Source organism: Strix uralensis, chromosome 4 (genome assembly GCF_047716275.1).
Source record: "Strix uralensis isolate ZFMK-TIS-50842 chromosome 4, bStrUra1, whole genome shotgun sequence".
NCBI classification, from domain to species: Eukaryota; Metazoa; Chordata; class Aves; order Strigiformes; family Strigidae; genus Strix; species Strix uralensis.
The window spans coordinates 69,960,622-69,986,587 of NC_133975.1; the positions used below are offsets into that span (position 1 = coordinate 69,960,622).

Consider the following 25,966-nt stretch of genomic DNA (forward strand, 5'->3'; position numbering starts at 1 on the left):
TTATTGCCTTTATATACAGTTCTGACCACTTAACCAAATTATACTTGCTAAACTAAACGTCAGAAAACTCCATTTAAGAAAAAAAATCATCTAACCCTTGAATGATGACTTACCCATAGGCCCTGGCATACCTTAAACTAAACTTGACATACCCTTGATGTCACTTCATTTGAATCATGTAAATCAGGATTAATTCCTGTGAACTAAAACCAGGCAGTACTTTTAAAAGCTATTCTGTTTACTGTACTTGGATTCTAGTTTCAAAAACCGTATCAAACACTACTTCTAAACTCCTGTATCGCATCACGAGTTATAAAGAATCCCTGCACAATTTCTGACAAATATATGGTAGAAATGAGGACTTGTGCTCTTGCCACATCCGCTTAGCAGGAGCACAATAATGCAAAACAGCTGTTATTTGTTAACATTTTTTGTAGCTGTTCATCCTTGTCATTTGATAAGCACAAAAGGAAATGACTTCTCAGTTCTGGTCTTAAACTGGATTTATAAAAGAATTAAACCTTTGCAACTTGGAGCAAAATGAAAAATGCATTATAAAATAATGTTAACTTCTATAAAATTTAATGATTCAGCATTTCCAGCATGAGTGTTAATTTCAAAAGAGATTTCTTTTTTGTAACATTCTAGTAAGTCTATGGACAGGTCTTTGCAACAAGACGACACACCATACCAGATGACTTATCAAGGGAAACTCCCCGATTTAAGCTCTATGGCAAAAGCCACTGCACTGAAAGATGCGTTGTGAGGATGACTGCATCACACAGGGCTACACTCTGGAGTAGAGAAAAAGAACTGTGAAAATGGCACAGAGCCATTCGGTACACGTGAGTTTTCAAAAGTTTTGCTGCCAGAAATCAGCAAAGCTTAACAGAATTTGATGGAGCTACACTGCATGTACACTGTGGATCCCACACCGTATTTCCGTAATGCCTCACTACAGTTTTCTCCTGTTGTGGGGTTCAACGCAGATTTCAATAAAATCTATATATGTTGCCTCAAGGATTTCACTGGATTTTGGAGCAGTACCCTAGTGAGAAAGCAGAGTTAAACCTGTTCATTTTCTTCATACCAGCAATAATCTGATGGTCTGAGGAAGTTACCGGTATCTACTTCAAGACTTTATAGGATCCAGTTGCCTTTCCTAACCTTATCATGACCTCCATTCCACTGACAGGAAGAAAATTCTGCCTGATTCCAGCAAGAACAGAAAAATACGTCCATACTGTGGACAGATGAAGTCATACTTGCAGTTTTGTAAAATGAGCTAAAGTTCGAAACGTTAAACTAATTTATGCTTTCGGAAATATCAAATACAGTTGTCTAATAAAATCAACTACAAATATTTACAGTGACTTGAATGGGCTTTGGATTGAGCTCTTCAGTGAGTTAATATAAGGAGAGAGTACCCATTCCATTGTAAATTACTTACTGGTCAAAATACTAAAACTACTCTTGCCAGGAAAAGATTACGAGGTCAAATTCCCTTGCGAAGGTTTTCAATACTGGGAATGCAATTTAGGCGCGTGTCTGTCTTCAAAATCAATAGAAGACATGCAGCTAAAATGCCACGCTGCATCAGAATTTCAACTACATCCTCTAAACAGTGCAACATGCTAGCTAGGACCAAACCAACGCCCCAGTTAAAGACTGGCGATCTATAACATAGCTGCGCTATTTGTTATTCTTACTTGCTAGTCTCATACTCTGTAGCCCAAAAGAACAAAACATAATATCCTCCGTATAAACAAACATTAAATTCTCTGCATATACAGCTCACAAGTGTATTTACTCTACTGTAGATATTTAAAGGTTTTTGTTTGTTTTGACATAAAATTGTAAATTAGTTTGCATACTGGAAATACTCACTCGGCAATAATCCAAAGTAGCAACATATTCGTAAGATCCCAGAGATAGCTCTGGCCTTTCATAGTGGTCTACCCGTCGGCCAATGTGGTCCAGATGTTGAAAGAAGAATGGAGGGACTAAAAGCCAACAAAAAAAATGTTTATGTTTTGGGGAGGAGGGGAACAACCCAACAACTTCTTTCAACAGATACAAGGTACTCACATAGGCTCCTCTATTACTGATCAAGGGAAGAGTTTAAACACTTATCCAGGTTGCAATAGTTTTGTTTTCCCCACATCGGCTTAAAAAACCCCAACCAACCAAAAAAACCACAACATTCTAGTAATGCCAGCTCCTTTTGTATTTGGAGGATAGGGCATCTTCCCCTATGAATGTCCATAATTCTCATACATCGACACTATTGGGCCCAACCAGGTAAAACTGAGCCAGGTCACTTCCCCAGGCAGGAACCTGTTACCCTCAGGATAAGGACTTAACAGTGACTATTCTGTTAGTAGATACAGTCTACTCACAGCTTGATTCAAACCAATCAGCCAGAGCTCTGCAGAGGGACAGCGGTAAAACCAGCACTTTTCCTAAAGCCTGTACTGTTTTATCCAAAACCACCACTTCACTGGAACTAGCTCTACAGGGTTCACAACCCCAGCCTACTGTGCGAAGTGCATTGGGTCCATTATATTGGGAACCTTCTGCAGCTACAGATAAAATGTGCAGAACTCCAATGCATTAAGAAATCGAGTGGGTTTGCCACCAACAATTTATATACAGCTAGTCTAAGAGTCACACTGGAGGAGAGTCACGTCTGGATTTCAGCTCTTCTTTCCTCAATCAATATATATTTAGTATGATTATTTTTCATATTTTTGCCTGTAAAAAGTGTATGTGTGTGAGTGGGGGAATAACTACTTAGTTTGGTGGCCATTTTTAGTCCTCATTAAAGGTTTTTTTTTAAAGTGCTTTCTGACTTGGATAAAGGACACTGTAGTAATACAAAGCACAATTTAAAATGACACTGCAACTTAAATGACTTTCTGAAAATGTTCACAACACATTTAAATTTCTGAGAGTTAAAATTGCTAACAAACTATCAAATTTGTTATCTGCTATGCTTGCACAAACATTCCAGCATCAGGCAGAAAAGAGGTTGGCACGAGTCTGTCAAGGTTCACATTTCAGAGTTGAAAAGATTACTGTATTAGGGAAAGCACTATACCGCTGTGATCCAGCTGAGGAAATCCAACTTGATACAAATGTCTAGAAAGGCTAGTTCTGGCAAAGATTTGGGATTTAGCCAAGAGCACAAGAACAGTTATGAGTCACATGCAGCACACTTGAACAAATATGGCATGGTATCTTCTGTGAAAACCAACACTTGTCACGGTAAGATTAATGGGTTATTTAACCATTGCATCCACAGTCATGGGCAGGACTAGGCTAACGTGGTTCTCAACATTTGGTTCTTGCTAGACATTTAGAGTTAAAGAAATTAATTTTTTCCACACAAAAGTTGCTTTCAGTTAGCAATACAAGCAGCTTTGTCTCCTATGTTGACATAATATTTTTAAATAAAGTTTTGATTGTATCAGACTGTACTTCATGAGTCAGCATTATTTTTCATACTTTTTTTTTTTAATTCTACTGAACAAATGTTTCTACGTATTTTTCTTGGGTAGTATTTTTTTGTATTTGTGAAATAGGCCTAGTAATTGCATCTCATTAAACTATTCTCTCATCGAGTCAGCAAGTCAAGAAAATCATTTAAGGGATATAGTTTCTTTTTAGTTTTATGGAACTTGTATGACTCACAGATCAGAAAAGCATCACTTACCGTCATTTACACAATTGCAAAATCCACACTGGTATCTTCTTCCACCCTCAATAAATTGCATGAAGGGACACATGTAAGCTTTGCACCGGTTGCATCGGATTGGTCCAGTCTCACCGTGGTTTACAACATAAAGAGGTGTCTAGATGAAGAGGTACATGAAGTTAAAAAAAAGCAATGCAAACTTGAAACCAAACAGACTTTTGTTAGAGATCACCTGATCAAGTAATCATTCATTGCTCAACCTTCTCCCAAAGTCTGCAGTATGGTTGGCTTAATCCCACAGATCCTCTGAGGGGTTAAATTTACAAGTTCACAGGCCATATTCTGACATTTATCAGAACGAGAGTAAGGATTCACACCAAAAGCCCACAGAGTTGTGAAAGCATTGGAAGTTTAGGGCTCCAGGCCGATTTTCTCCTGCAAAGGGTTTTTACAGCTTGCCAAGAGAAATCTGCTGGAGTCAGGTATTTTGTCTTCTCTGGCAGATCGATCTTTTCCTGAACAAACTGCTGCTCATCTATTGCAAATGGTCTCTTGTACAGGTACTTGCTAAGAAAGCTTCTAATATGTGGTCCCAAATGCTGCCCCTGCAATGCTGCCATGTTACATGGCGTACTAATGTTTAAATGCTGTCAGGGTCACCAGCTAAAGTAGGAGATGTGGAAGAAATACTAATATTTATTGAAGGAAAGTACATACAGCAAACAAATACTGTATCTCAAGCACTTGTCAGTTTAATTACACTGACCATGCTTGCTTATAGCCTCTGCCAAAAACCGCAGCTAATGGAAGACATTTTCCAGATGCCTCTTTCAGTAATAACTGTGCAGCTATTGAAAGATTCCTGTGATTATACTTCATGTTAGAAAAGTCATAGTTGAAACCACTACAGAAAATGGAGTTTGCTCAATTATTTGTAAAACTTTGTTTTGTATTTTCTTTTCTTACTCCCTTCAATCCCAACTAAAAATCTCTGAACATAAGAATAAGAAAAGAAATCCAGAGTTGCACACATAGATCTCTACAAGAGGAAAAATGCTGACAGTCTTTGAATGCTTAAACATTACCACTAGCATATTCACTTTTTTTTAATTATTATGTCTCTTTTTACAGAATGGACATATTTCATCTCTTATACACTTCATCTTTTATTGGAGCATAAGCGTCTTTGAATACGTAGAAAATCATTCACGTCCTTCTAGCATTCACTGCTTACATACATTTTATCGTTGGTTTATATTTTACAGAGACTATTTTACTCATTTATTTCTCTAAAGGGTTTAATGCTTTTTTTTTGCCATGGATTTTATACATACAATTAGGTTTTTACTACATGGGTTTTAAGTGCTCCCTCCTGCTCCACTGAGATCTTATTTTACTTCGTCTTCTTTCTTCTATGAAAATTGAGTTTAACACAAATTAACCAATAGTGTCAGCTGGCAATGTATCAGGGTAATTTTTCAGACATGAAAGCCTTGGCTATAAAACCTGCTCATCAGCCACAATTGCTTAATAAGTTTTAAAACTTCTGGGTTTTGTTCATTACCTAGCAATTTTCTGATTATCATACTGCTGTATTAGTTTAATGAGGGCTGGATCTGGTTTGCAGTTAATATTATTATAGTATCTGACCTGGCAGGGGAAAAAAAAACAAGATTAAAACAACTCCTGATGCATTTATACACGCTGATTTAGTAATTTTAAACGTGGGGTTTATACATTTAATGTTATCCAAGAGCAAAGAAAAATTACCCCTCAATGATCATATTTTGAAATACCAAAATTAAGACCTTTACATAAGAAGAACAAGAACAATCAAAAAAATAAATGCCATGAAGTTCAGAGCCTAGATGTCTACATTCTTATACATACTTAATAAATTACCTTTTTAAAGACAGCAGAAATAAAAATAATGGGTTTTTTCCCTTGTCTTTTCATATTTTGAGTGGAAATTTTAGTTTTCCCCTCCCTTTAAGTTTCTTTAAAAAAATTACTTATTACAAAGTCCTTTTTAAAATGTGGGGTTAGAACCTCAGTAGCCTAAGGGTTATGTTTGCAAAGATTTGCATGCATGTTTAACTTTATGCATTGAATGGTTGTCTTGAAGTTACTGAGATTATGTGCAGTGTATGAGGTTAAAATGTGCTCAAGTCTTAAGAAAACAGTAACCACAGGCAATGTTCTGCAAACATACTAGGCTGGATTCTGTTTTGTCTTGCCCAGAGAAATAAAGGATGAAACACCGATAAAATCATAATGCAGAAGCTAGCTATTTTTTCTATGAGCAAAACCAAACAAAAATGCATACCATAGAATTAAGGATTTTGTCTGACAAAGAAAAATCCTGCAAAAAAGCCCTGTGCACCTGTATTGATTTATTCATTTGGAATTTTTTGAAGTTAAATGGAATTTTTTGAAGTTAAATGGAATTTTAGTTTTAGTATTTTCTTTCAATAATTTAAAACATTACATCTACAGTGAACACATCTAATAATAAAGCTATCTGTACAATAATTTCAAAATAAGCACTCAGATGGAAAGCATCAAAAACCCCCTTCTTGATGTGAACACTTCATCAAGAAGTGACAGAAACATTATCTCAAAAAAGCTGAATTCTTCCATGGCATTACACCGGAAGATTAGAGATTCTACTCATCGAGAGAAAGTAATTTCTGTTTGGGTGTGTAAACTGCTATTGCATTTCCAACTGTCAAAATAACTTCTGTCAGGATGAAGTACCTTTTTTTTAAAAAAATAGGTGGATAGCCATGGGAATGTACAAAGACAGATAATATTGCACATGCATTAAAAAGCAGAAAATAAAGTATTAAGTTTAAACTAATGAATACATAAAAGAAAAACCGTCATAAAAGAGACATGGTACTAAGTGGGAAAGTCTTGTTGATGTGCTCCACTCTCTGTAGATGTCACTGTATACCAGAAGATAAAGCAGAGATCTGTTTATGGTCCCATGAAGTCAGTGGCAAACTCTCATAGGAGCAAGGGAATAAGTAAAAGTAAAAAAAAAATAAAAATAAAAATCTTTTTTCATTTTTTTAAACAAATGCAAGAATCCTTTTTCTTTTGCCTTTCCACCTATAAAGTATCAGCATTTTCTTTCTCTCCTCACTTAAATCTCTACCAAAAATAAGTGCATCAAGTTAGTTATCTACCATAACATTTGCTGTATTTGTGGACTTGTTATGGCCTTATATGTTTCTTCCCCCCATCTCTTCACAAACCTTCATCCAATTTGCCTATTTAGACCACCTAATTGAGAACAGAGACAGACCTCACAAAAAGGAACACTCAGGTATGGATTGTTAGTGTTCCAGCACTATCAAAATATAACTATTTCTCAAAACCAATGACTAAACTAATACTTGGTAGCCTAAATATGAACGGGACACATAAAAGGGATTCCTTTTATATAAGCCAAACAAGTAGAGAGGCAGAAAGAATCAGTTGTACTGAGAGGCAGAACATTATAGTTTTAGGTTAAAGCAAAGGAGGGCTGGGCAGAAGAGATGGGAAATGCTGTTAAGACCTGCATAAACTTTCCCTTCTCTGGAACCTCAGGGCCCCACTGGAGTGCAAGTTCTGAAAGCTGATCTGATAAACCATAACTTATCCTACTATTAGTCCAAATATAGCTGTGATAGCAAGAGTTTTACTTCAAAAATATTTCCGGAAGAACATCCCTCAGGAGTCAGAACAATATCACAGAGCAATAGATAGACACAGGTGGCACAGCTCCAAGATGAAATACATCCATAAAAATTTCCAAAGGGACTGTAACCTGTGCTTTAAAGTCTAAGAAAGCTGCATTACTATTGCTTGCTATAAAAATGAAGTCCTGACACACTCCTGAGGGTTCCCTATGATGCCTGCAAAGTATCACCATATTCATATTGCAGGATCAGGGCCACAGCTGGAAAGTATAAGTGTAGGAGTAAGGACTCTGATGAAGCTCAACATCATCATGGCACATCTCTGGAAGGGTGTTCTGAAGAGAAAAATCATAAGAGAGAGAGGGTCTCTGGAGAGCAAGAGAGGCATATGCAAACACTGAAGAAATCTAGCTATTTATCACACAAGAAAATAAAATATATACAGCAACTGTTTTCATTGCCAGACTGACATACAGACTGGGCTGCAAGAAAACCTTTTGGAGCTGTGCTGCAAGACACATCTCCGCACGTGATGGCCGTCCCACCTTGTCTTTGCCTTTTCCTACCTACCACAGCCAAGGCAGATTCCTATCCACTCCTTGACGCAGACCCTATCAGTACAGTGACAAGCCTACATCACTAGCTACATTTCTGCCCTTATTGTAGAGTGCATTTAACACCCCAGCACTGAAACAATGGGAATGTTATTGTATTAAAAAGAGGCCCACACAGTTTGCAAAGTCTCACTACAGCCCAGAGAAACAAAACTCTTTCCATGAGTGTAGTTTTCAGTTAGATCAGTGTCTCTATCACACTCTTACTCATCCCCACAAGAAGAGGAACTTGTCACCAGGTGTTCTACTTCTGAAGAACACTACTGCTTGAAGACATGGAGGGTCACTCTACACAATATAACATTGTATACTATGCGTATACTACAAGTTGCCTTTTAAACTACAAATTACCTCAGGGACAAATGATCCCGAAAGCATGCCCTGTAAGAACCCCAGATTTAGAGGATCTAAGATTTCAAGACATGTTCAGATGAGGGCTATTTGTTTCAAAAGGAAGAGTATCTCACAGATTTGGAGAGCTGCACAGATATGTAACTCCTGATGACTTCCAGTAAGACAGCTCCATAAAATTATACACCATGATCAGTAGTACTACAGCAGATAAAAGTATTTTATACTTCTGATGTACAGCGAACACTAAACACTGTATTTGCATGGCTAATTAACAGAAAAAAAAAAGACACAAAACTGCCACCTATTCCATCTAGACAGTTCATTAAACAGACAAGCTGAGCAGTTTGCCCAGGCAACAAATTCAGAAAGGCAGTGTTTCTATTATTTACACTTACACTGATGCAAGTTTAATTATTAAAATATTCATATGAGAATTTTAAGATATGCTATACAATATAACTTTCTAGTGATCAGAGGAGAAGGCTGTTGGCCAACTGTGGTACCACTGCACCAAGTAAATCTTGTGTTTGATTAATACAGTAAAGAGATGAGGAAAAACCTCCTCTGGATAATCAAAGAGAATTTAAATGTAACAGTGATGTTTTTGGAAAAAAAAAACTAGGTCATGAACCAAACTGTCTCCGTTTCCTAGGACTGTTGAAGAAGTTTGTTTTCTTTTATATCATCATAGACTGCTTTTGAGAAAGATTAACCAGTCTACAAATAATCCCTTGGTTTTGAATTGCTTTACTGATTCGCATTAAAATGTCAAGAAAGCATTTCCCTTTACGATGTTCTTACTGTCTTTTATCAGAAGCCATTCCCTCTGAAGACAGAAATTATTTTGTCTATTCTTGGTTTTTCGATGTTGAACATTATCAGCCTTCTCAGCTGATGACTCGAGCCAATCTGGAGTATCTTCTCTGCAGGGTTCACAGCAGGTTCAAGTATTTTCCGTAACACAGTCCTCCTCCATCTATTTCCTTGTTTGTTTGCATAAACTGCAGCGCAGCTAAAGCATCAACCATGTGACGCGGTATCTCTTGGCTCTATCCTGATTTTTACAGGCCACATAAAAAGGCAAGAAGCATGTTCAAACCTTCTTGCTCAAAAAGCCTCCAGACCCAGGCTGAACATTCACCTGCATACACAGCAGTGCAGAAAACACTGTGGCATGGTAGCTGAATTTCAAGTTGACACTGCATGTGGGATATGATCTAGTGTGTACTAAAAGAAACAGAAAACTAGTTACTGATTTCAGTGGATCATACTTCAGACTATCCTTGAAATCCTTACTCAGCAATCCCTTTTGAAGAAGAGTATTACCATTGACAGAATAGAGTTGGCAGTATGAAGAGTGTAAATACAGGCTACTATTCAACACAAGAAGAAGGATGTTAAAGAGTTTGAGGATGGGGGGAAAATACATGTAATAACAATAAAATTTTGATGTAAAGAAACACCAAAATTAGTTAGCTTCTTTAGAACTTCTGTACCATCCAGGTAACAGAATGGGGGAAGGGGACAGGAGAGACAAAGAGGGCAAAAGAGAGGCACCACAAGTTCTCCTGGTCGTGATCCCAGACCAGGAATACCAAGCGTTAACAAGACAGCGCTCTCCAGCACTTCTCAGCTTTGAAGTGCTGACTGTTATTTGGATGTACGTACATGCTGTATCTCAAGTGAAGGTCAGCAGCCAGGATTAACTGATGATATAAGCAGGACTGTGAAATTGGATAATCAAGAAACTGTGCTGAACAACAGCACTTTAAAACAATCAGATGTCAAGCAAGACCCGCCTCGGCCTAGTCTATACTGATCCTAGCAAGAGTGGGAGCTGGTGCAGAGGCACACACAGGAGAAGAGAACAAGGGAAGGTGTAAGAGGCAGACAAAACTACCCTATGACAGCGCTGTCTTCATCATGTTGTTCCACCCCCTTCCTGTTAGCACCCCTGAGAGCCATATGCACACGTTAAATCATATGAGAGGACTCAGGTTCATGCCTGTACTAATGCACAGCTCCACTTCCCACAGATCACTATCACAGATAGTCCAGCACTGCAGTCCTTATCTCAGACTTTTAGGCATGATTGTGACTCTAGCTGCAAAACCATTGAAAAATAAGATAGGCAAGTTTTAGGAAGCTTCTCTACAGAAATGATAAGTAATAATTACATGGTAGGTAGTCTAGCTTTATCAATCACAGAAGTTTCACAATAAGATTAGAAGTTTGATTTTCAGTGATCTGTTCTCTGTCTGGCTTGAAATTCATTCAGCACAGAACAAAATAAAAGATATTCAGCAATATATTTTACAGAAGTAGATAGAATTCTTAAAGACACCTCATTAGGCACCATTTTTATATTTTGCAGATCACTGCTGGAGAGCTCTAGAGGATCTTCACAACAGCAGACAGAATTTGGGCTCCAAATACTATTACTACTGACCACTTCTTGACAGGCCTAGTCTCTTACATGTGCTCTATGGTCACATGAACGTTAACTTACCCTTCACATAAAATTTTTCGTGATTACTAAATAAAAGATAAATCTAACACCACAGCTTAAAATGCAGGCACAGCCTGTAACATACAAAGATAACAGGTAAATTGGCATAGCAGTTCTGGTTTAGAAGGTCAAAGTCCATTTAACACAAACACAGCTAACACACTCTAGAATATCCTTAGAATAGCCCATCAAGCAACACTCCAAACAGTACTCCTGGAACATATAGCTCTAGGTTTAGGGAACAAATATTTAAGTTTGTAACTAAATCTAAATGTAGTGCAGTGATCTCTGAAGCAACACTTCTCCCCTAGATGAAATTCTGCATCAGAAGAACATTATCAATGTTATTCATGTCTTTGTAGCAAGAACGAAACCAAAACCCAACTTTGGATTTCAGGACCATTCTGGTCTGCTGGGCTGTTGACAACTTTAGAGACCAAATATGTAGGTTTTTTTATTTTTATACATACACACATATATAGGTGGATAGATGGGGGGGTGTGTGTGTGTGTATACTTATATATAAGATATTTTTCAGCATTTCAGAGAAAATCAATTACTTAAGATCATGCACAAAAAGATAAATGGAGGGCTTCTTTTCTTCTCAAAAACTTTGAGCTGTTTCTCTTTTGTTAGAAGGCATTACTGTGATTTTTTAAACTGACTACTTATGTTTGCATTCCTGAGAGCTTTCTACAATAGGAACTCTCTTGCTCCTATTTTTGTGCAGCCAAACATATTAAAGAAAGAAACTTTAATTAGGAAAAAAGCATAGACAAGTTTAAGAGTGTTTTAATTGGAGATGGCTAAAATAGTTCTGCTTATCTGCAGGCCTTCTTGAACAATGTTTGTTAGTAAACATGCCTCTAAGGCTAACGAATCCATTTCCACTGAAGTGAGAAAGAACTAGGCATAAAGTGTCATGCTGCATTCACAAGCCAACTATAGCTAGCCAACTGCCACAGGAGTACTTTGAAAATAAGGAGAATTTTTGTTCTGTGAAGAAAAAGCAGCATTGAGTATCTTCACCTCTGAAGCAAGGATATTTGGGATGAGTTTAATACCCTTTTTAAAAGTCAAGTCCTTTCTACAACATTACTTTTGAAGGTCAATAGCAAAACTAGCTGTTACTTCAAAAATACCGCACCAGGTAGGAATGTTCATACTCCCAAGTCTCTCTCCCATGAATACATTTGCTACTATGATAGCTGGGATGCTTCAAGCAGATTCCAGAACCTCCAAACGTTAATAATGTTTGTATGCAACTACCCTCCTCTCTCTTATTAATGCTAAGCTATAGCTGAATGTCACAAGTAAGGGGCTGTGTGGAACAGCTAAGCAATCCTGCAAAGGGCACAGACCTGTTCCATTGCTCCTTTACTCTAGCGCTGAGGAGGTAATCTATGCCTCTATTTAGCAAGCATGGATTACCTAATTCTGTATAGACATCATATGAAAAAGCAGCCCCCTCCACTTATTTCCTGTCCTACAAGAAGAGGAGCTTCTTTTCCCACAGAATCACTGAAGGGACATTCTGTGAAAGAAGGTTTAGTCTCTCCTATTTTTCTACAGGGCAGCATTAGAGTCTGCTATGATTAGCCCGCAGATGTAATCTGGTGCGTTTGTTTGATACAAAAAGCCTCAGAACAAATCACCCAATCACAACCCAGCCTCCCAGCATCAGCTTCCTATTCTTTAAAAAACATTTTGTCTACACAATTACACACTTTACATGCTTGCATCCAAAATACAATACTGTACTAATATGCACATACAAGCAAAATACATATAAACTGAAAATGCAATAACTTCAGTTTAAAAAGCAAAACACCAACTTTTCTTCCTGAACTTACTAAATACCAATGTGTTCTGACTCTGTAAAGTTTCCAAGGTAACTGAGTAACGTCTCTGACAGCTTAAGGTTAGAGCTTACACAGTCTTATAATGTTTAATTGATGCTGTTGCTACGATCAACTTCAGCCAGTGCATAAAAGGAGACAAACACCATTTCAGGTGAGCAACACGCAGTCTGTAGAGGAAAACGCACATGCAGAATGGCAGATGCCATTCAAGCAGCTATTTTGAGTTACAAAGGTATCTAGCGATAGCCAGTAATTTTGCATTTGAGCGTCATTTTTGTTGGCATTTTTGTTGTTATTATTGACCAGCTAATTAAGTGGATATGAATGTTACTTTTTACTTCCCTTCTATTGGTACTATTGCTTAGTCAGGTTTTTCTTCTGCCGTTACCATTCTGAAGGACAGACACAGTCTCCAACTTATCAGAAATCAATTACAACATCTTTACAAAGGTATTTTCAGAGTCTAAATTTCAAATTTGTAAAAAATTAATCAGGAACTCTGATTACAATATGAATAAGGTTTATATAAATGTCAAATTTTCAAGCCACTGCCTCCATCTCTTTCAGCATTATCTCTTTACCATAACAACAATGGTGCATGGAACAACATAACTACAGAAGTATTCTAAAGAGTACACTTGAAGAGTATTTTAAAATGTACAAAAAGGCAGAAAAAACTAAATCAGGAAATTTACTTGAATTAGGAAAAGCTCTGCTGCCAAAGCCTTTGCTAAATTTGGCTCTGAAAGTTCGTTCTAGTTACAGAGTGTAGTTACAGCCCAACAGGCTAACAAAAAACTTTCTCCTAGATGATGAAGTCTTGGGAAGCAATCCAATTCCAAATGCTTTACTACCAAATGCAGACTAGCACAGGGCATACTGCATAAAGCAAGCCTCATCTAATACAGGGTTTATGCACCTCTAAATTAGGCATTGTGAAACCTAGCTTACAGGCACTGGCCTCCAGAGTGATATAAAGATTTCTGGGTGAGGTACCTGGCGATGCTTGAGACTTCTGGGCTCTCCATTCCCATGCATGGGAGAGTTGGGCACCCCAGAGGAGCTATGTAAAAACCCCAGACATTAGCCTGGCACTAGCTAACTGAAAAGATTAAAATAAAATAGCATCAATAGCACAACAAACATTGTCAAATACCCATCCTGCTCCATAGTTCAGGCAGACTCAGAACTATGAGAAGAGAGTCTCACAGTTCTCTCCCAAATGAAGGCATCAACAATGATGCTTTGGAACTTGTTTTATTTTAGTATCTGGAAAATGGAAGAAATAGTCGTGCATAGGCTTACATTACCAGGGTGGTATACAGCCGCAAGTTCAGGATACCGGTTTATGCTACCTGGACAGTCTCTGTATGAATTGATTGTTCCAAATAGCTCGGCAATGGATTGGTGGTAAAAATACCAAGTCAGTCCTAAGAACAAAGAGGAAGGTCTGGTAGCATGGTCCTATCCCGAAACTAACTGGCCTGGTTGTCATCTACAGTGTGGTATTGGTGCATGTGCTCTCTTTCTGGTCTGCTGACTTCCACCTGTGGAAGTTTGAACAGATGCAATAAACTCTTCTGTACAAAGTGGCACATAGCTTGGTGGTCAGCCCCTCTTTCCTGGAGGGTGAAAAAGCGTTTCAACGTTATCAGACTAAGCGTCCAAACTATCATGTTCTAGCACACCTGCAGGGCTTCTACTCTCACTGTGTTTTAGAAAAACATGCCAACTAGCACAGATTACTTTGACAGTGTGCCCCAAAACACTGACAAAATCATTCACAGCTGGATCTTGGACAATCCAGAGACCAGAACTGTTGAGCATGTAAAGCAGTCTATCCCATTTACAATTCAGAGATAGCAAAATATTATCTCCTCACTGGTCAGCAGCTGCTGGTTTTGCTGTGGAGTACTCATTCGGAAGGAGGAAGCTTTTGATACCTACACTGGAGAGAAGACCAGTACTGTCAACAGACATGAAGCAATTTTGAATAGCCTAGATACAAAGGGTCATATGAAGTCTACACAAAGGAAAAAGGTCATTAAATGGTCAATAAACTCTGACATTTCATTTCCAGTAGTTGTGAATATGAAGAAGCAGTTCATGTCAAGTCCCAAATACATATGGGGATTACAAAGTTACAAAGCCAGCACTGAGAAGAGTGAGACATTTCAAACCAGGCAGCAAGGCAAAATTGTCGCCAATCTCTCTTTCAGAACCTTTTCTTCAGCAAGTTTTAAGAAAACTATAATCTTTTGACAGTTTAAAAAAAGCCCACTAGTAGTATGGACAATTTTACTGTCTAACCATGCAATTCCTGTTTAAAGGGACTCACAGTGTGAAATTGCTGAACTGTAGATAAAACCAATTGCTTACATAAGCTTCAGCACCCAAAAGGAAAAAAGGCAGCAACACAAAAAGAAACTTTACAAAGAACTTCTGGGAGATCCCAGAGCTACAGACCAGCAAGTCCTACTTCCACAGAAAGTAAATTGGTAGATACTACAATGGAGGAGAACATAAAAAGACACACAGATAAACAGGATATACAGAGGAAGAGCTGATGTGGCTCCTGCGGAGGGATGTCATGACACATGGATCTACCGAGTTCTGTCAAGAGTCAGCTACCGTGCAGATAAGCATGACCTAGTTGATATAATGTACTCCTTTTGAAAAAAATCTTTTAATAGAATCCCTCATCAAAAGCTCTTAAATTAGCTAAATTCTCATGCAATAATGGAGGAAACGCCTTCTGTGAATAAGTAACTAAATAAAAGACAGAAATCAAAGGGTAAAATAAAAATGATTGCTTTTTACAGTGGGGAGATGTTATCAGCAAGCATCTCAAGTACCTATTTTGCAGTCTGTGCTTTTGAACACATCCCTAGTAGAAAGGAGCAGGCAGTAAGGTGTTTAGCTGGAATTGTTTTGTATTGCCTGCAACCTAAGCATTCCTCACTCTCCTCACACCAAAGTTCTGCTTGAGCACATAACCACTAATAAATGCACATGGATATATAAAAATATGCTTCAAACTAAAGCTACAGCCTGCTCAGCCTTCTTACTAGCCACAGAATACAGACAGCAGAACCCGAGTCCCCACTGAGCCCAGAGGAAATCGCAAGAGTGTGGGGATTGTCCTAATTCTTCATATTTATTTAACATTTGAATGACTTATTTAAAACCCAAAGGAGCAGGCTTGTGGTCTAAAAGAAAATTCGCACTCTGGTACTTGACTTTATTCTTGAAACAAAAAAACATTTATAGCATTGCATCATGTGCTAGTTATTCACCTCAATTTTTAGCTTCTGCTAACCTTCCAACTCTACCTAGGAAACCACACTACCATCCCCGTAAAAACCGTGGCTTTCCAAACAGCTCAGCAGCACTGGTCATCATCAAAACTCACTATTCTGAAAAGGTGAAATGGCTTTTGGCTCATGAACACCAGCATTTCTGAGAAGTAATTCCATTCCAATTTTATCTTTTAAGTAGTTAATTAACTGAGGAGAAAATGAAAAGTGAAATATTAAATTCCCACCAATTAATATTTCTAAAAAAAAGATACTCAAATAAATAGGAAAGAACATGGCAGAGAACGATGACACAAAACTACTAAGGAGCAAGAAGAAGGTAATTTAGCTATCTAAATATTTAAAACTATAGATAATTATTTGGAGTTGTTTATGTTTGATTTTACAACATGAAATACACTTAACTACCTTTTGTTAGCAAGTTGTATTAAATATTAAATCAAGATCACACTGTTTATTCAGGCTCTGGAAACATTCCTACATCTCCAAAACAAATTCATGTAGGGCTTGGTCTATGATGATAACTGTGAGAGCTCGTTTATTTTTATAAACTGTTGCTAAAGCACTGATGGACTAAAAATAAATTCTGTCAAACAACGATACTGTATTCTCAATCCGTAACAAACAAATACTTTCCATAGATCATCCAAATCAGGAGAGTGAAAATGAACTGTTATTTCTGAGAAATAATAAATAAGGACTTGGTAAAGATAAGATTCAGAAACATCTAGAGTTGTTAAGACACTGGGCGGCGGGTGGGTAAGGCATGAATGTTTTAACAGTCTTTGTTTAGAATGATATATAGCATACATGTAATGTTGTTTATAGTTTATAGAAAGACTCCTGGTGGCTGACTCCTAGTTTATAATTTTCTAGACTGGCTGTAGGCTTTTTTTAGTAAACTTTGAGAGACTGTGTGCCCTCTAACTTTCAACTTGAAGGCTTTCCTGAATAAAGCCATTTCACTTGCTCTTGCTCTTCTGAAGCTCAGTGCCTATATGCCAAGTGTTGCTAACTTAGCTGCTCCTGGGATATCAAACACAATCCTACAATAATCTCTACTGAATGGTCTCTACTTGTGTCTTAAATTTGTTCTCACTTGTGATTTAACATTACTGAAGTAAAGCCTCCTTTATGAACTTTTCTTCAGTGGGGCCAGTTTTACTATTTAAATTTTGATAATGACTTCTCTAGAATGTTTTCATTGTGCAGTTTTACCAGGTTACATGTGAACACCTGAAATCCTGCTATTTAGCTGCATTAGATCTTTATTACTCTTTCAACTATACATTGTTGTAGAGTTGAACTTTCCTTTCTTGATGTGAAGATTGATATTGCAGCCTACTGGTATAGGTATATTTTTATGTCTTGCTTTGTATTCACTTATGTTGTCCTTGTGTCCTCTCAACTCAGAATTTCCACTAGACTTCTAGATGTTATCAAACTTCTCAGATACAGTATTACTCCACAAGGTCTCGATTCACAGAATCAACTAGGTTGGAAAGGACCTTGAAGATCATCTAGTCCAACCATTAACCTAGCACTGCCAGTTCCCATCTACACCATATCTCTCAGCGCTATGTCGACCCTACTCTTAAACACCTCCAGGGATGGGGACTCCACCACCTCCCTGGGCAATCCATTCCACTGCCTAATAACCCGTTCTGTAAAGAAATACTTCCTAATACCTAGTCTAAACCTTCCCTGGCGCAACTTAAGGCCATTCCCTCTTGTCCTATCGCTTGTTACTTGGTTAAAGAGGCTCATCCCCAGTTCTCTGCAACCTCCTTTCAGGTAGTTGTAGAGGGCGATGAGGTCTCCCCTCAGCCTCCTCTTCTCCAGACTAAACAACCCCAGTTCCCTCAGCCGCTCCTCGTACGACATGTGCTCCAGACCCTTCACCAGCTTCGTTGCCCTTCTCTGGACATGCTTGAGCAATTCGTATGAGGAGCGGCTGAGGGAACTGGGGTTGTTTAGTCTGGAGAAGAGGAGGCTGAGGGGAGACCTCATCGCCCTCTACAACTACCTGAAAGGAGGTTGCAGAGAGCTGGGGATGAGTCTCTTTAACCAAGTAACAAGCGGTAGGACAAGAGGGAATGGCCTCAAGTTGCACCAGGGAAGGTTTAGACTAGATATTAGGAAGTATTTCTTTACAGAATGGGTTATTAGGCAGTGGAATGGATTGCCCAGGGAGGTGGTGGAGTCCCCATCCCTGGAGGTGTTTAAGAGTAGGGTCGACATAGCGCTGAGAGATATGGTGTAGATGGGAACTGGCAGTGCTAGGTTAATGGTTGGACTAGATGATCTTCAAGGTCCTTTCCAACCTAGTTGATTCTGTGATTCTGTGACTCAATTCAATGTCCCTTTTGTAGTGAGGGGCCCAAAATTGAACACAGTAATCGAGGCACGGTATAAAGTAACGGCATCCTTGTCTTTTCACTCCATTACATTTCTGTAATTTTGAATTTGTTCTTTCTCACTGCAGGGGCAAACCCTGTTTATTTTGGGGTTTCCCCCCCCCAAAAAAAACCCACATTACACTTATTCAAAGACATGCATGAGATTTTTTCATTTAACATCCTTATCTAGCACCATGACGATTTCACTTTGTGGTTTTATTTTCTCCCACAGGCATAATTTGTATCTCATTCTTTACTGGAAATGGAGATGTGTGGTACATGTCTTCAAAAGATGTCCCTGTTCAAGTCTGCGTATTTCTCAGCTCCCGACAGTTTTTTCTCAGATCTTAATTAAAAAATTTATTCACTTTGTACACTAACATTCCCACTTTGCTTTTTGGAGCCCCTGTGTGTGGACACTCCACTTTCCCCAAAAGAATCCACAGTGACTAATGAACTTACACCCACCTTTCACACATGCTGAAATCCCAAATTCTCTTTTTTCAGGTTGGATCTCCAAACCTGAAGAGTATTTCTGAGAAAACTACTCTTAAGTCACTGGACCCACACTTTTTATTTGAAAGCTCCCAGGATTTTTTATCTCCATCTCCCTGTGTTCTTATCAAAGGAAACAAATCCTCAAAGCTCAATTTCCAGTTGACTACTGTTTCTATGAATGCAATTAACAGTTTGGATTTTTTAAATTCATTACAGACATTAATTCCAAAACTTCAGGGAGTGTTCCAGGCTCTGTCAGCTGGAACACTATTGATTCTTCGGAGTAAACTCTGAAAGGAGAGACAAATGAGGAAATATCTGGCAGAACAAAATGCTGCTATAGCCTGCAGAAGCTATAGTAAAATCCAAACAGAATTTCTCATAGGATCTCCTTGTCAATGAGGAAGAGAACAGATTTGACAGCAAAGTGATGCCTATCATCTCCATTACACACCCATCTCTGCCAACTCCAGGACCCCAATTACCTTTCCCTACTCCCTCCTATTCGGCTGCTTTAGATGAAGAATCTCTTGGGTACTCCTTCCCTGCACAGCCAATAACAGCTCAGCACTTTGCTCTGATGGTCAAAGTGTAAACTCAGCAAGAGACACTAATCAGAGTGCACAACCCTCCAACTGGTACCAACGTGTAACACCATTTACAAGTCATCCACCAAAATGGTGAATGTGTTCAATTAAGAAAGAAAATAAGGTCTGTACAATTGTGCTCTCCCTCTCATACACATATCTAATTCTATCAGTGTCACTAATTGAATTAGTGACTTAGCTATTTCATTCCTTTTTTACTAAATTTTTGCTGCAGTTCAGATTACACAGGACCAAACAAAGCATGGATAGGAGAAAACATGATCCGCAGTTCTCTTGATATCATTTAAGTCACCTGGACAGAACATAATGTTTCATCAATGCAAAACACAATCTGCTCAATGAATCAAAAATCCACACTCAGGATTGGCTTCCAGTAAGGAAGGACAAGCCATCTGAAGACTGCACTGAATCCTCATCTTATTTGAAAATGGGAGCAAGGTAAGGCTTTTCCTTTGTTTCTAACTGTCTTAGTACCATAATGGCATAGAAAAAACAACACAGACAGGTATGAATTCTGTGGCAACAGACCACTGAAAATCAAGTATATTTTATATACTATTTTAAATTTACCCTCAACTGTAAGTGATGATCAAAGCAAAATACCAATTAAGAATTATATTTACAGAACACTCATAAGTCTATTAGTTACCTGAATGACCCTGATAGCCCATAGCTTTTAAAATATAGCTTTACTAACACAGAGAAGCACGGTCTATGTAATACGCATCATTATGGATTATGTATACTGTGTAGGTTTGCTGAAGTTCTTACAGTTCAAGTGAGACAGGTCAGTTTCTCAGCTGTTCCAAACCATATTACCAGCTGGACAAACCATTTGTGGCCATTTCACATCCATGGTCCACTAAACCCTTGTAGCCATTGCTTTTCTTCCTCCTCCTTTGAAAAGAAACAGAACTGAAATTCTGTGGGTGCTAACATTGAGTATTATCATCAGAAACAGCAGAAACAGAGACCTATCTGCAGCTGAAGCTGCAACACAGATGAATGAACAGCAACTATTCATTAAAAGGCTAGAAGGAAAAAAATCATTATTTAAAACAGTTACTATGTACAACATGCTGTTTATCAGGAGATAAAGAGATTAGACAGACTGCCACTTTGTACTGAGACCTGTAACATGGGATGAGCATCATCACCTGTAGGCATTGTTAAAAGGCACTACTCATAACATATGCTAGATATTCTGAAACAAAGAACATTCTGTGCCTTGCAGTCACTAGTTCCAGGCAGAACGCACCATACTAGGGAATTCAGAAACACAAAGAAGCCCCTGGATGTATTTTACCTCTATAAAGAAGTCCAGTTCTTTCAAATTAAGTGGCTTTTCAGAATTAAAGTTGTTATAAATCCCATCTGGAAGACCATTTTTATTAGAAGATCTTAAGAGCTAGATCTTATTTTGGCAGCAGTAGCTAAGACAAAGGGCAAAGGCAAGCCTCGGAAAAACTGCCTCAGCTAAGACTGCCCAGTGCTTCCTACTGTAACACCATCTCTTCAGTTCTTATAACTTCACCAAGCTCTAATTGTTCAGACTAAAATTTTCCACGCTGGACTTTTTCCAATTTTGAGAGACATTTTTCAGAGTTTTTTTAGCCTCTTCCAAGAAAGAGGTTAGGGAAAAATACACTGCTCTTTACAGATTAATGAATTGCACTGACCCTTCCAGCAACTTGAGAGCCCTAACTCTTCAGAACGGGTGGGTCACTGAGTACATCTTTTTGCCAATCCTGGGAAAACCTTCCTGAACTTGGCCAAGTGTTTGTACATACTGCTAATTTATGCACACAGAAGAGATTTAGATTTTAGCAACTCATTGATCACCCTATCCAAACACTATGCAGGAGACAGGGAAGCCATGCATGGGGGACATAAATGACTAGACAGACTGAAAGTGAAAGATGCACAAATGAAGAGCCAACATAAAAGCAGAATTGGTTAAGTGCCACCTGAGCACAGAAACTAGGATAAGGGGTAGTAAACAATAAAGGTTGGCTGGTAAAGAAAAGGGGTGGAGAAACAACAGCAGGAGTTTCATCTAGGACAAAATGCAGGGGGGCCACAAGCCAATTCTGCACATTCCCCTCAAGAACTGGAATGAAACCCCAAATTGCTGTCTAGCAGACAAATGGTGAGACTCAGTATCTGCAGAACCCTAAGTAATACATCCTATTTCCCTGTGGACTACAGAGAAGATAACTACATACTACCCCGCTAAAATAATACTCTTAATTCAAACTACAGAGGTCTGTTGGATTGGAAGTTATCCATCCTGATAAAGAACAACATCTGTTTTTTTCCAACATATTTTTCAAAAAGCCCCTAAGAATTTACAAGTAATAAAACAAAGTTTAAAAAAAAGCAAAGACTGCAAAACGAAGCGCTGAAAGTCTTGCAATTTTAATTAGGCTTTACTCTGCATGCATTTTATGAGGAGTTTTTGAAGACACAATCACATACTACAACTTTCATGAAATCCCTGTTTTCTTCCCAGGAAACAGTGCTCTGAAAGTAAATTAATGCAGCACACAAAAGGAAATGCATTCTGCAGACCTCTGTCGCCAAATTTAGATGCTGTGCAATGGAGGAGGCAGGAGTTGAAGAACAAGAAAGATGACCCTACAGATGATGCAGCTAAATGCTGCACATGAAAACTGGTTTTATCCCTGCTACTGATAAAATCCTTTGGACATGGCAGGAAGTCTGGGTAACCATCTTAAGACCACAAGATACTCTCAACCTGCAGAAGAACTAGGTATATGCTTGGAATATGAAGGGCTATTAGAGATGGTAATGTGAGAAAAGGAATTGACTGTGTTAGTGCCTCCAAATGAGTGCCAAAAATGGGTGGTTACATTTGTCTTCTTTTAGCTCATCCAAGTAGAAAATACCATTATCTTCTCAGTCTGTTGTGAAATTAAATTATTTTGTAGAGAACTAATGAAGACGTATCATTCGTTGAATGTAATTGTCCACACCTTAAAATTAACTTGATAGAGTTTGTCGTAATCCTCTTTTAACGTCTTTGCCTATACCTATGGAGTTCCAGCAGAGCAAGCAACTGCCAAAGCTGACATCAACTAGAGGCAGTTGGGGCAACACCAGGAACCCAGTGGTTCAGATTACAAGTCATCACTCTTGTGCCTTTTCTAAACATTTTATCCCTTGAAGTTGCATGATGACCCAAGTGCATTTCATAGCTTTCTGCCATCTCTCCACTGCCTTACTCCTTCACAGTCAGAGGTAAAACACCCTCAACCCAATCAGAGAAGAACAAGTCTGTAATATTTAGGAGACAAAACCACATGGGACTAATATTCAGTTAATCCTTACCTCATTTGGTGGAACAATAGCAAAAGGCTGGATAACAGCTGCCAGTGGTATGCGAGCCTGTTTGGCCATATCTGAAGATGACGGGAAGCAGTAGGTAGTACATCGGATGTAACGAGGGCTGGCGTGGCCTAGAACAACCCAACATAGCATGCAGAATGAAAGGCTGTTAGAAGGAACCTGCCTGTCCCAAACACAAACCAGAAGAATCAAAACAACATAAAGCAACAAGTGCATATGCTAAGTTAAAGATATGCTTTTCTTTCCTCCCATGCAAGCTTCTGCCCATCTCTCCTCTTTATATGTCAGCCCATTGCCCCTCCCTGTGAGTAAATCTTTCCTTGCTGTTTGAGTTTAAAGCAGAGATTTAAACACATCAAGAACAAAATCCACAATTATTCACAATAGGAATCTCAATAGAGATTAGTTTGAAACGCATCATATCTAAGATCTTAAAAGAAAATAATATGGATGAAATCCCCAGTGGAAATGCCAACACTGTATATAAAGAAATGCTGCAGACTAATACCTATTGTTAAGACTGCTCTAATGAGCTAGCTCTGATTCAGAAAATGCCGTACCTGTGTTAACATCACCATGCTCATTTATCTTGCAAAATATAGTGTGCTAAAATCATCAGACCACTTTTTGTAGCACATTTAGCTCAGTTCCCTCAATTAGAAACTGTTCTGTGCACTGCAGACAAGAGCACTAAAAGGCAACAGGAGTTCAGGAAATCAGCTTCCTTATGCTCCTTTTTAAATCATCAAGCTGCAGCTCTGCTCAGTTTTTTAAAGGCGTTTCTTTGTTCATCAGAACTGTATTACCCCATTCTCAGATAATGCCAAAGAATGTTGATGTGTTTGTACATTTTACACAGTTTATCCAAGCACTGATAAATTAATGCTGGACTAAATGATACCATCAGTTTAATCTCTATTAAAATATCAAGTCTGCTGTCAAGAGTAACACATGGAACATTGTTCTTCCAGGCTCTAGGCAGAGGCAAAAGCAGATACACTGGCAGAAGGAAAAAATTAATTCAACTAGACATCTTGTACACTGGCCCTATCACTTGAATAGAATTTTCAAAAATTTGTATCTTAAAGCATAACAGTGCTAGTCTCATTGCTTCTTCTAATGTTGATCTTTTAAAGTTTCAGAAGAATTCAAAAAGGATTTTCAACTTGAAATGTAAAACCTTGAAAAATTTTAAGTTAAAAAGAAAAGTTGTCTCACTATTCATATTATTACAAAGGTCAGGAAGGATAGAGGAGGTGTTAACCAGAGGTGTAAGAATTCAACTCCCACTTACCCCCCTCCTTTTTTTTTTTTTTTCTTTGAAGGGAGCTTCCCATTTCATGTTCAAGTTAGAGTAAGAAGCACAATTTTCAGATGAGAAATTTGAGAATTCAGTCTTTTTTTAAAATTATATTCGATTTCACCTAGATAGACTCCCAAATCAGTAACAAGGACAGTTACCTTGGTCTTGGATTACACAGTCTGTGGTGACAAGAGGAGGAACCTGTCCTCTTGTGTTTGTAGCATAGATCTGCCCTCCCCTAGAAGCCTTATCATTTTCAATGACTTGAATCTGATGAATAAGAAGCAAGAACAGTATGAGAAAGGTAAGCCATGCATTCAGTCACATTCATAAACAGTTACGCTAACATCTACACTAAGTAACACTATCAACATTGTCTAACACAGAGGTACTAGAAACCTATCACAGTACAGGCTTCTGGGACACGTAACAGCTAGAAAACTACACATACAGATGAGCGGTGTAACTCATTTACAACTGCAGTCGCCTGTTGGAACTCAGGGGTAGCACTACACGTTGGGGTGGATCAGACCTATATACAGTGAACAAATGAGTTATTTAGAGTAAGTATATTGACTGCTGGAAGGACAGACCTTTACAAGAGAGGCTAGCCAGCAAATTGAGAAGACTAATGGTGTAAATAAGTCTTTGTTACTGAATCCAGCCTTCCATTCTCCCAGATCAAACTGAAGTGCAAGGTCGCATCACCTTACTCAGATGCCATATACACCAGGTTATCTTTTGTATGACCATAGTTGTGCCAGCTGCTGTTCTTCAAAAATGAATGTATGGGTAATTGATCAGACTGCAACGATGGGAGGGGTTAGCTCTCATTCCTCCTGACTAGGGTCCATGCACACGGTGGTTAAGAAATAAATAATAATCTATATAGTAGATCACCTTCCTAGCTGAGCTATATTTCAGCACTGCCATTTAGAAAGCAGCAATTTAAACTCCTGAGAAAAGCCTTGCTGGCCATTAGGTAGTGTTTCAACACTGGAGCTCAGGGTTTTCATTCTCTAGGTCAGACTACCATGTTGTGAGCTTCCTCCTAGAAAGAAAGTAAAGGAGAGCAATCACAGAAATTTTTATTAAAATGGGGCAGTCTGATCATGTAGATTTACTCTGGTTGAAGCCTCGTTTATAGCAATTTACAACGCAATGTCATGAAACACTCATGAAGCTGGTTTTACTACTGAACAAATTCCTTTCCCATACCCTTCCTCCCCTGTGACTTCTGCACAGTCCCTCACCCCTGTTTAATTTTGATACTTTTCGGGATACAACTGAAGTTATATAAAGCTGTATTTTGTTCCACACCATAAACCAGATCACTGAGATGGTACCATTATTCCTCCTCTTCCCCCAAAACAGCTGTCTCTTCAGCAATCTGGTTTAGGGTGTAGCCAAACAGCTGTGAGAGGCAAGAGGAATAAGACAAGGAATTTCTGAAACTGGCTTTGCCACTGCTGCTGGTATCCCATGGAATTGTATCTTTACACTGGACATGAATTTCTAATAGCAGCTAGGGAAGTTCAGAAGCCTCTGTTGAAAAGCAAACAGAGAAAAAAAACCAAAATTAGTCACATAGAGTCTATTGATCATTGTCCAAGAGGTATTTCCTAACACACTGGAAGTAAGCTGGGGCCTGTAACTTTTTTACCCCCAATAAAGTTTTTGTATTGCAATTTAAATATACAATACATTCCTCAGAGAGCTTGTTATATCTTCTGCTTGATTACTTTTC

The 25,966-nt window shown here is 38.4% G+C and overlaps 1 protein-coding gene across 3 annotated transcripts in view; it reads right to left on the reverse strand.

The window, feature by feature from the left end:
* The window catches only part of SEC24D (SEC24 homolog D, COPII coat complex component), a 58,112-nt gene that overhangs the window by 16,888 nt on the left and 15,258 nt on the right, over window positions 1–25,966 (reverse strand). For all 3 annotated transcript variants that reach the window (XM_074867206.1, XM_074867207.1, XM_074867205.1), the window contains exons 7-10: window positions 24,378–24,489; window positions 22,899–23,026; window positions 3,716–3,854; window positions 1,888–2,003 (exon numbers count right to left, since the gene is read on the reverse strand). In XM_074867206.1, the coding sequence (XP_074723307.1) occupies window positions 1,888–2,003; window positions 3,716–3,854; window positions 22,899–23,026; window positions 24,378–24,489 (495 nt within the window). The remainder of the gene's footprint in view (window positions 1–1,887; window positions 2,004–3,715; window positions 3,855–22,898; window positions 23,027–24,377; window positions 24,490–25,966) is intronic.